This window comes from Lagopus muta, chromosome 3, assembly GCF_023343835.1.
Source record: "Lagopus muta isolate bLagMut1 chromosome 3, bLagMut1 primary, whole genome shotgun sequence".
Lineage (NCBI taxonomy): Eukaryota > Metazoa > Chordata > Aves > Galliformes > Phasianidae > Lagopus > Lagopus muta.
In genome coordinates, this window is record NC_064435.1 from 21997320 (window position 1) to 22009486 (window position 12167).

At 43.1% G+C, this 12167-nt stretch overlaps 1 protein-coding gene across 1 annotated transcript in view; it reads left to right on the forward strand.

Moving 5' to 3' along the window:
* NIPAL2 (NIPA like domain containing 2) overlaps positions 1-12167 on the forward strand; it is a 59469-nt gene that overhangs the window by 34225 nt on the left and 13077 nt on the right. Inside the window, exons 6-10 of the mRNA XM_048940019.1 lie at positions 1974-2070; positions 6248-6383; positions 8853-8941; positions 10647-10710; positions 11949-12043. Of these exons, the coding sequence (XP_048795976.1) occupies positions 1974-2070; positions 6248-6383; positions 8853-8941; positions 10647-10710; positions 11949-12043 (481 nt within the window). The remainder of the gene's footprint in view (positions 1-1973; positions 2071-6247; positions 6384-8852; positions 8942-10646; positions 10711-11948; positions 12044-12167) is intronic.

Genomic DNA, 12167 nt, shown 5'->3' on the forward strand with positions numbered 1-12167 from the left:
AACAAAAGGCAACTGAAGCAATTTGAAGGCTGTTGTAACTGCAGCTGGATAATGTGATATTTCCCTCAGGCCCTGAGATGTGTTTGCCAGTGGCACAAACAGTGAAGCTGCTACCTTTACTCTTCCTCTTGAGTTCCCTCAGAACCATTGCAGTTTTCCACAGGGAAACCAAGATGAACTCACAAGCCTGCAGTTGCTAACGTCTTCTGCTTTGTTTCCCAGCTGAGACATAACCAGTGTTACACTGCTAAATGAAGCTGGGTAGGCTGCAGAGGTTCCCTACTGGGAGGCTGAGGCAAAGGCCTCGTTCTACCATATGGTGTCCCAGCTTTCATCCCTGCAGGCACACAAGGGGCGTTGTTCTGGAGGGAGAGGAGAGCAGAATTCTGCAAGAGATTGCAAAGATGATAGAACAACTAGTCCGGAAATGTTTTTGTTTCTTTTAACCAGTAGCAAAATGCTTTCCTACATTGAAACATTTATCAAAAAATGTTTGTTAGTTTGTTTGTTTTACACTTGTAAGAAATGCTTGAATTTCTTTGAAGAATGGTGGTATAAAATTATAAAATCTAAATTTGTGTTTGCACTGTTTTGAGATGCAATGGTCTCTCAGTTGTCTTCAAGAGCCAGAGATCAGTGTGAAAGTAAATCAAAAGTGAATTAAAGCATACCACATTCTGTTCATATTTTTGCACACTAATAATCTGGGGGAAGGTTGAGCGTGGTAGAAAATGTTAGTTGCTGAATGCAGCTGACAGCTTCTTACTTGTGCACTCATTTTCCATGATGAGAAATTTGCAATCTTACATTATATAACTATTGTTGCTAATCGTTCAGTTCCTTCTTTGTAAATAGCAGCAGAGCAACACCCAGATCTTCTTTACTGGAGTGCTGTGTTAAGAGTGGAGGGGCTGTATAGAATATAAAATAACATGGTATTGATGGAGCCAAAGGAGTAGAGGCAAGGTTTTTCTTTGACTTGTTTCACTGGTAAAACAATGAAAATAATCAGATTCAATACTGATGACAATCTCATTTTCTGTCTTATTTCCTCCATTCAGTTACTTCCTCATGTGCACCAACCTCTCTTTCTCCATCCACTTGCTCAGGTCAGGGGGCTCTCAGTACCCCTCAGAATTGAGGTCCTTTCATTCTTGTTTTCAAGAGGCTTTCTGCACTTGCAATTTCTGTTGCCTTTAGCAAAGAGGGGCATTTGTGCAACTACATTATGCATGGTAAGAGAGGAATCCCCATCCTTTTGGGATGTTGTGGAAGCTCAGTCACTCCCTGAAGCCATTCAGCACCACTAAGCACAGAGGAAAGCCTGGTGGTGGCTTGGGCAGCTGGAACAGCAGGGAGCTTCTGCTGAGGTGGTGATGCAATGAGGCAAATTAACAGCAAGTCCATAAATTTAACCAGCTGTCAGATGTTATTGAGGGAGCAAGTCTGGACCATGGGCAGTGTGAGTAAAAGTGCTTCAGCAGCTGCAGCTGTCCTGCAGTGTGGTCTGCTGGTGTGTCACTGAGCTTTTCCAGGTGAGCTCCTGACAGGTACCCTGCCATCTGAGAAATGCCACAGCAAATAAATGTTTTCTCCTTGATGATGTATGGCAGAAAGTCAGAGCAGAAAGCCTGGGTTAGGTGGATTTTTCTGAGCAGGGCTTGAGAGAAGGGCAAAGAGGTCAACAAGCATTCTGCACATCACAAGGAGTGACACTAAGAATATCATATCCAGAAGGAGAAACTGCTGTTTCCCCAGGTAAGTGCCTTACTCTATAAGAATTAAAAACACAGAAGTTCTGAAAAAAATATTTTCAGTAATTATAGATATCTTTACTGTCACCTTGAAAGTCGTCCAGTGCTACCAATGAGAAAATATAGCTAGAAGTACAAAAACATGACATTTACAAGACTTTGAATGAAGCATTTATTACACAGTTTTACAGCTCTAACTTTCTTCCCTTTTATTTCCAGATTTTAGAAATTATAATATTCTGCATTCTCCTTTATTTTTACAAAAGAAAGGCTGTGAAGCACATTGTGGTTTTGTTAATGATGGTGGCAATGCTGGGTAAGAACGTATTACTCACTTTGATGTTCCTGTCAGTCACTTGATAATTCCTTGTCACCCAGACTCCCCAACCAGTTTAGATTAGGGTCACTTCAAAGGGAAGGAGAATCACTGAAACATTTCACATCATTTTACTGTGGTCTTTTTGAAGAGGGAAGCCAATTACGGAATGTAGTTTCTGTGCTCATTGCTGGGGCTAGTTCTCTTTAGAGAGCTCCTTATATGAATATGGTGTGTGCAACAATACTGTGAAGCTTTTTTAACCAATGCTTTGGATCTTGGGAAAGTGAACTGTTTGAAACTTTCTTTTGTGGAGCAGAGCAGGATAGCTGAGAAAATCAACTGTTTAAGCTAGAGCAATTTTAAGACTGTGTAAGCACTCTGTAAGCATATGCAGTGACACTCTGTGACTATATGGGTGCCTGTACTTCACCATCTTTCTAGAAACACGACAAGCATTCAGCAGGTCACTGAAGTTTGCCCCCTGATTACCACCGCCACCAGAAAAGAATCAATACCCAGAGAAACAAGAGAGAGCATTTAATCAGGTAGTTTTCACTGAAGTCAAACTGGAACCAGTTATGAAAAATACCAGGAGGCTGCCTTTAAAGCTCCACTGCAAGCAGGCATATATTAAGAATTTGTCACTGCTCCATCTCTTTTCTCATCTTTGTCTTGTCAACTTGTCTATGAAACCCTGATGGTACACCATCTCCATACGCACATCCACATCAATGTCATTCTGTCAGACTGTCCCTCTGCTGCCATCTGTCACACAGCAAAAACATGTAACAGAATACTGGTGGGAAGGTTCAAACCTCTACTGCCATACCACCAACATGAGCCTCTGATGTCATGGGCCAACATGATCAAAAAGGAGACATTACGGTTGGAGAAGCCCTTGTATTTTAACTGTGTTCACTGGATGGATGTGTCATCCTACAGAGACAGAGAGTTTCTCATGGAGCTGGTCAGAACTGTTTTGATAAAACTGAATTTGAATGAAGTTTGCCAGTGATACACTGTAAAACACATGCAGATTTATTGGCCACATTCCTCCAGACTCCTGCCTGGCTTCTCACCTAGCTGAAAAGCTCAGACTTCCTTTCATATCTACCTTTCTGGGGCTGTCCCCCTACTAAATTTCCCAGCACCTTGAACATTAGGATCAGCAGCTCTGCAGAAGCCTTGAAGGATTTCCTTCTCCTTGGAAGAAGCAGAGATCAAAGAGTCCCAAAAGCCATCAGTCTGTTTGACTGCTGTTTCTCTTTGGAAGAGAGGTTGTGAGTCCAGACAACTCCTAGCATGGAAGCCTGGCAGCTCTGGCAGAACTCACTGAGCTGCCCAGTGGTTTCCAACCCCTCAGTGCTCCTGGGCAATGAGAGCTTTGGCGTTATTGCCACACAGCTAAAGAACCCAGAATGGATTTCCATGCTCATCTTCCACAGTCTGGGGCAGACCCGGCAGAAAGTCATCTGGGCTAAGTCTAGGAGAGCTGGTCCATTAGGCTGTGAAGCCCTATGTGTTTGTTTTGCTGTGGAGCCTGCTAGTCCCAACACCAGCAGTGCCAAATGGACGTATGGGGATGCTGATGCAGGAAGCCCAGGAGGCACTCATTGCAGCTTGGTGGGAAGGCTGAAATCAAGCGTAAACAACAATTGCAGCTGGTGGCTGCTGAGGTTTTGGTGAGCATGTGCAGCTTTAGGACAAATGTGTCATTATTCCTGCTCTATTAAAAGAGGCACAAACAAACAAATCCTGGTTCATGGGAAATTTTGAAATTCAGACAGTTCCCTCAAGCAGGAAGTGCAGAACTCTGGCTGGCTCCAGCTCCTGAAGCTGTCCTGGTGCCTGGGAGTCCCTGCAGAGCTGCAGTGCTTCCTATCTGACATTTCTGCTGGGCACAGCCATGAGGATGTGAGGAAGGGCTCACAGCCATCCTGTGTGTTCCCTGCCCTTGGAGTGGCTGTAGGACAGGCAGATGAGGAATGGGGTCACCATGCCCAAAATTCTCAAGGACAGCTCTCGGGAAGGAGATTTCTGCCTTACCTAACATCTGCATAGATTCATTCTTGGTGGAGAGTTCACATGGATGTAAATGAAATGTAAAAAGAAAAGGCATCCTTCGTGTTCCATTGGATGGGAAAGCTACTTCCATTACAAAGAAAATGCAGAGGTGATCATGAAATCTGAAATTACTTACTGTAAATCTTCAAGTCCGTTCGGTGAGACTTATCTTACCTCATGCTTATACTGGGAGTTATCATAAATTTGGGGGGAAATATTTCAGATTAAAGTGGGATTTCTGAGTTTCCTGCTCTAACAGCTGGACAGTGGCATCATTTGTCACGCTAGCTTGGAAGGGGTCATTCTATCAGAAACAGAGAAACCATCTCCTAGGGGTTTGAAACCTATTCCAGGTCTATGTTAGCTAAAAGAGCATTCCATCTTTTCAAACAAAACAAAGTCAAAACAAAAATAACAGCATAAACCAAAAAATCCCTTCTGCTTATTTTTTCTGGTTTGTTAAAAATATAAGGGAAAGTAATTACGCTTTTATCAGAAACTAATTTTCAGCAATTTTTACTTAGTTGGACAATTCAAACTGCTGACTTTTACCTGGAATTGTTCTTTCCAAAATAATAACTCTCCCAGCTGCAACACAAATCTCAGTTATTATGCGGGCTGCTTGGTGGGGGCTTTGTGTATTTTTGGCTTTTTATCATAAGCCCTAGCGTGGGTCAGGATTTGACCCATCCTGCTCACTGTTACTGCTGTGTTTGGTGAGCTACTCCACCTATTTCAATTATAGAGCAGGAAGTAAAGCACTGGGTGCAAAGGTTGCTGTTAGAGGAGTGAATTCCATGGTAGTGAGCAGGATCATCACAAGTGTATACAACTCCAAAACTCCCTCTGAACTTTTGGACTTGTTGTAAGAAAAATGCTTGCAGTCAAAACCTCAGGCCCAAATCCATTTTTCTTCCCCTACCTTTCCTCCTAGCCCCTGTTTTGAACTCTTTGCACAATGCAGCTTGCCTTGCCAATCTGAATTTTGCAGTGACAGGAGGATGAATCAGACACAGAAATTCAACACTCCCAGCTCTGGAACAGGGTGGAACTGGATCTCAGCTGGGGAGCGGTGCTCCTGACAATGAATTACCTCTCTTTGAAGGTCACCGCTGCACCCTGATTCTTCTTACCATTATCAGTTTGTTTTGAGGTTGTTGTATTTTTTCTTGCTGTCACCACAACCTCATTAGTTTAGCTTCAACAAACCACAAGTGCACTCCAAAAAGAATCCTGAAGTAGCTCTTAGCTCAGCTCTCAGCCCCTTTCTCAAAGATGGGCATTGCAAGACTTCTCCAAATTGCTGACATATACCAAATCATCGTCTGCTGGGATTATTTTTTTGTGATGCACTGAAGATGAGTTAATGGATTGAAAACACACTATTCTCTGGTCTTAAGACTCACCCGTGACATGTAGTGCAGAGGCTGTGCTCACTGCTTGAACCCTGTACACAACCTGTGGGAAAGTTAGATGCTTGGTGATGCGATCCCACAGATCAGCTCCGACCAGCTCCTGTCTCAGCAGAGAAATCTTGAGGGTTAGCAGTAATTTCTGGTTGCCATGTCATGTGCAGGCTGCCAGTAGGTGTGCTGGCTTCTCTGAATGGAGAAGGATGCCTCTCATGCTTGCACACTGCACCGAGGACTCCAGATTAACAGCTGGGCTGAATAAAGGATGTCTGGCAGATGTGGAGGCTATTTGAGCACCTCTGCCCATTGCGGAGGGCATATACTCAACAGCAGAAAATTGATGGGGTCTTTCTTTGAACGCAGCTCAATTTCTGTCTCTTTCTCACACACTGTGTAAGATTTTATTAGTCTATTACCTCTGCCACACTGAAAGCAGAGAGACTTTGGACAGATGCAAGGTTGCAGACATCAGTTCTGGAAGACCTGCAAAACACATCAGTAAAGCACACACACAGTTAAGGCTGCTCTGAGCTGAGACATCAACTTAGCAAATGTTCATAAATCACACGTTTGGCTTTAGGTGCCCAAACTCCACCTCGGTGTCTCTCAAGGCATCAATTCCACGGCACATCTCTCGCTGATGCTCTGAGGTCATCACTGTGGGTCCTGCCCTGTTAATCCTTCCTTTTCCCTTTCAGCTTCGCTGACTGTCATTGCTGTGAAGGCTGTGGCCAGCATGATAACGCTCTCTGCCAAAGGGAAAATGCAGCTAACTTACCCTGTTTTCTATATCATGCTCATCTTAATGGCAACTTCTTGTGTTTTCCAGGTCAAGTAAGTGAGTTTCTCCTTATCTCCTCATCTTTGTATCAATTAATCTGTCAGTTCTCTGCAGCACTGACATGGGCCCTAGATGTAAGTTGCTCTTCAAGGCAGCAAATTCCTGGCAGAACCCTGAAAGATGCATGAATTGTCTACAACTGATAATACTGTTTATTTAGGCTTTATTTCTCAGTTTATAATTGATTAGTTAGACAGATGCTTTCTCTCACTATCACCTTAAACAAAGTTTGGCCAAATATAGATCTTGTTTCGGCACAAGTTTTGGACTCATTACATAAAATTTATATTCCTGATACTTTTTTTTTTAAATTACTTTCAGAAACCTTCAGTGCTGAATAATCAAATGGCCACATTTACCCTCACTTTGCATCTCTTGTCCCTAGCTCATGCCACTCATCATACTGAAGAAGAGTTAACATTAACCCCCACTTTCTCCCCGCTTCTGTTACATGTGCATGCTGCTCTCTGCTACCTTATATGTCTGTACTTTAGGAAGTAGTTTGCTTTTGGTGAATGGGGGACATCAGAGTTTTCCCTGCTGGCCTCTGGCCTGTTAAGTGATTGTTTTAGGCTGGCTTTGCAGGTTGCTGGGGGTGGCAGCCTGGTAAAATATGACTTGCAGCTGAACAGAGTCCCTTCCCTTTATGCTTCAGGTGGTGATAGCATCACTCAGTAATTTCATCTAGGCTGCTCCAGTGTTTACTTGCAGGATTATTTTCTGGTAGAAGAGCTAATCCAGCATTGCTGTGGCAGAACATACCATTTCCATGTGTAATCAGAAAGTCCATGCATTACTGTGCAGTGGCTCTCCATGGCTGACTCAGGAACTTCGTCATAACTGATAGTGGAGTGATTTACAACCAGCTTGTCTTCACCAGGACAACAGCTCAGGGCATTAAAAATAGGAAATAACAGTTTGGTAAACAGGGAGCTGCTGAATTAACCTCTCCTTGCCAATAGGAAGCTGCTGAATTAACCTGTCCTTGCCAACACTTTCATTATTTCTTTTTGCTGGGTCAAAATGAAAATGTGCCCATTTTGTTTCCTGGGCTCAGTGACTCTTCATCCTTGCTCTGTTTGGAAACATTTTCTAACTGACAGTGCTGTCAGTTTAGTTTTTTTCATTCTCACTGTTTCTTCTCTTATTTTACTTGACTGACCTGTCAGCTCACAATGACAGCCTGGGCTGCTGCATCCTCCTCGACTCAGTGCTGGGCTTAGTATCGCTGTTTTAGTCCCTGTGACCAAGTTTGTGGCAAGTGAGAGAAAATAATGAGGTGTTTTCAATGACTTCAAAATCCTGACTATCCTGTGGATATGTAGAATTTCTTTATTTTTAAAGCACCATGGAGACTGTTCAACAGTTGCTAAAATAACCATGCAATTACTTTAATGGCTAAAACAGATCCAAGCTTGGATTTTTACTGTTCACATATATTGTACCACCGAAACATTTAAGTGTGGTTCTTTTTATAGGTTTTGAATGCACACTTCAGTCTTCTGATTTTTCTCTTTCAGTTTGAAATGCACCGTTCCTGTAACAGACTATCGGTGCATCCAAGAGCTCATGCTCATGATTCATCACCTTGTGGGTAAATGTTGATGGCTTTGGTCTCCTTACAAGTGGGTTAGTGCTTGGCCTTCTTTGCTTGCTGATGCAGAATGTGTGGGCTGCTCCATGGCCGGTGCCTCAGTGCTGCATGTTTGTGTGCAGTGCACACTCACATGCTCCTGCAAATTCATGTTGATTATTTTGATGAGGGTTTGGGTTGCCTTTCTGAGGAGCACAGCAGAGAGTTTCCACACCAAGGAGCACAGGCCTGGAGCCACTTCCCTGGACTTTTCTAGTGGAACTGAGTGTGTTTGGGTGTGATTGCATGGGGTGATAAACATGCAAATACATGCTTTAGCCAAGTTGGACTGAGCAACAGTTCTGTGAGGAGTTGCATATGCATGTCCGTGCTGGAAATATATCCTTACCCAACCTGCTCAAATTAGAGCAACTTGTCCCTGGCAGCACTTCTTCCAAGAGCTGAGGCACACCATGGCCAGCAATATCCTAGCATTCCTCCCTTATCTGTGGCAAGCAATTTTTCCAGCAGTACTTCAAAGGTCTCTCTGGCAGTCTATGGCCAGAAGAATCCAATCCAACTTTCTTGCTTTGCTCTTTTTTTGTTGTTGTTGTTTCTACTCTGCAAAGTCAGAGCTAGTAAGTGAATTCAATACACATACCTATCTGTCAAGGACTATTTGCTGTAGTGGTAAGAAATCATAGAATCATAGAATCACAAGGTTGGAAATGACCTCTAAGATCATCTACTCCAACTGTCTTCTTATTACCACTGCTACCAAAAGCTACTAAAAAGATAGTCACACTGAACCGACAGAAGCCAGCTTAACTTTACTTAAAGTGTAATGAATCTTCTGTAGCCAAGTGGTGCAATAACACTTGTTTTCCAGGTTCTTAAATCAAGCAATGCATCTATATGAAGCAAGAGCAGTTGTGCCCATTAACTTTGTGTTCTGCACCACGACCGCCATCATATCAGGTTGGTTTCTGACCCTCAGTCTCTATAGAATGGTTTTCTAAACACTGAGTTTTCAGACATTACTGTCTTCAGACAGGACCACAAACGAATCACATTTGTCTCTACAAGAAGATTTTCCTAAGTGACAGGTGTTTATGCTCTGAAAAATGAGCCAGTTTGCAACTTTCAAAGCAAAATAAAAAATACTGAATTGTGGCATTACCAGAATTGATATGTACAGCTTGCTGTGCCTTACTGGCTCACTAGAATTACCTGCACTTATCTTAGCCGCATCTTGACATCAAGCAAATGCATTTCCCATGTGCACACCAACCTCCCCGTATCTGAGCTGGTAGAGTAATTTTAACAGCCTGGCAAACTGCTCAAATGACAACCAGCTGTGATTCATAGTAGTTAGTGTATATTCAGTTTCAGAAGGTGGAATTCTAGGTTAAGTGAAGGAAATAAAATGACTCCAAAGACCTTTTAAGCATTTAGCATTTTATTCTGGGTGAGAACTCTGAACTCGGTGCTGTTAAAGAGGAACTTCAGATCTTGGAAATGGTGCAGAGTGAAAGAACATGAGCAGGGAGGACAACTAAGACGCTGTATCAGCAATGAGCCAAAATGATCGTGTTGTTATAACATTTATGACTCATTTTAGCACACACTGGGGGCTTTCCTGTCATTGCTGCACAGGAGTTTCTCATGCAGTGCTGCCATTAATGAGAAGGGGAGTTAGCTTCATGCACAGATTGCCCTCAGCACCTGCATTAGGAGGCCTACAGTTTGTGACTGAGACTTTTTCCAAAAGGGGGTTGCATTCTTGCAGCCATATGGGGAAATTGGCCTTGTGCCTCAGTAAGAGATCAAGTACCTATTCAGGAACAGCTTAATGGCTTTGAGACTGGATACATATGCATTTGCATCAGGTTAGTTAAACCAGTGTAGAACTTAGAGAACAAGCTCTGCTGAATCTTGCTGGGATACTGGTGGAAAATATCTCTTCTCGTGATTTCCCCGTCCCAAGCTGCAGTCTTTGAATATGCAGACACACTTCAGTGGCTCTGGTTCACACTCTGGTGTTTCTAATCAAAACTATGCTCATCAGTGGTTTAAAACAAATACACTTGGCTGTGCATTAGGGCAGCTGAGATCCAGATACACATCTGGCTCTGTCATCTCCACTGCAGAGGTGCTAATTCCTGTTCGAGGGGTGACCAGAAAGAGTTAGTGATCCCTTCAGCCAGAAGGATTTGGCAAACTTGGCTGCTGGAGCCCTTAACTTGGTGCAAATACCAGGGACACAGCTAGTTATCAAAAAGCTGTTCCCAATTGGAGTTAATGTGTCCACACTGTTGGAGTGGCTTAATTAAATCCATGAGGAACCTGCTAGCTGTATGCCTGTGAGTTAGACTTTGAGTTTGACCTGCACAAAAACTGTTGCTGACAATGCAAAAAATAGCCTGCATCTGTGCAGTTACTAACATAGCACATGCTCCAGCCTGATAGACTAAATCTTCTCCAGTCTCTTGCAGTATCTTGAGAAAGCCTTGATAATGGCATACGGGTATATAATATGAACCCACCACAATGTGTATTAATACCATATTTGGCATTTCTTTGCTCCACTTGAGCATGACACCGCTCCTGACCCTCCCAGCTGTAATTCATATCACTTGGAATCCAGTCAAGATCTGCAATTCTTGTTTCTGTCACATTCCAGGGGTCATATTTTATCAGGAATTCCAAAGTGCAACTTTCCTGAGCGTGTTCATGTTTCTGTTCGGGTAAGTGTATCAGCCTACAATCTGCACAAACGCTTGTACTGCAACAGCATTGCCTTGGGGAACCCCTTCTTTTCTCAGTAAGAACCCATCTTGTTATTAAAGTATTATGGAATTGTAGGATGAAAAGACATTAAAGGAATGACTTAATATCTATGTTACGGGAGTTTGGAGGCCGGATTTTGAATCCAAATATGTAAAAATGTGAGATACTTGCGAACTACTACCACAGTGGTATGAAAACCTAGCAGCAAGTGTTCCTCCAATGCTCTCCACCAAAGATGATGTTGTAGGGGTGCTTGTACCTATGTGAGAAATCTCCCATGGCACGTTCCACCTGCATGTCCAGCTGCCCTTTGATGCCATTAGATGTGGGCACTTAGAGGAGTTGCTTGCCTACAAGGATCTTCCTGTGCCAAGGAAGCCTGCTAAGAAGCTGTTAAAACACATTTGAAGAAGACCCTGATTGTCGAGAGCCAGAAATCCGATGGCTGCCAGCACAGCAACAGCTCAGGGGAGGGGTGAATATTACTTAAGGATGGGATATAGATGGTTAATAGCACCTTCCAGAACTGCGGGACCATCTTGTCCCCTTGCTGTCAAACAGCTGGGCCAACAGCTGCAGACATCTTTGTCCCCTGCAGTCAGACTGCAGTAGATGCCCAGAACTGCAGTGTTGCATGACTATGGGAAAAGTAAAAGAAAATGGAGATGAGCAAATCCAACCATGGATTTGGCAGGCAGGAGTTAGTGATTGTGTGTCCAACACAGAGTGGATAGGAGATTTGTCCAAGCGTAGCAGTTTCTCATTGCTCCTGGCTTACAGCTTGCCCCTGAGACACACAGTCGAGTGAGAAAAACAACAGAGATGTTGATTGTCTGCAACAAGCCTGAGTTGTTGATGAAATCACAGATGCTGCAGTGCTAGCTGAGACGCTGTGTCAAGATTTGGTCAGGAACCCAAAGGTTGCGGTCTCATGCTCACAGGTATTTGATTAGGTATATGTTACTGAAAGCATCATTCTCCTACAAAGCCTTGGAAGCAATTGTAAAGCTTCAGGAGGCACAAACTAGTCTGACAGGAGCTCAAGATGAAGGTACAGAACAGCCAGGAGGAAACGGCTCTTTAAGAACAGAGCAGCTTGTGTTTGGAAATCCTTGAACAAGAAACATGGGTAAAAGTTCTCATCTCAGACGCAGTGAACTGCTCCTAATAATACGATGCCACTGTTATTTTGCAGGTGTCTCCTATCTTTCCTCAGTGTATTTGTAATTGCAGTAAATAAAAAAGAGGAGCATTTACAAGTTCCTTATATTGACTGTGGATGTATTCCTGGTAAGTAGGACTTTTTTTCCTGTTTAAAAATGAGATATCAGATAATGGAATGACCTAGGAGAGTTGAGTCAGAAATGTGCTGTAGTCGTATTTAATAAATATACTGTTCCCTTAATTTCTATTC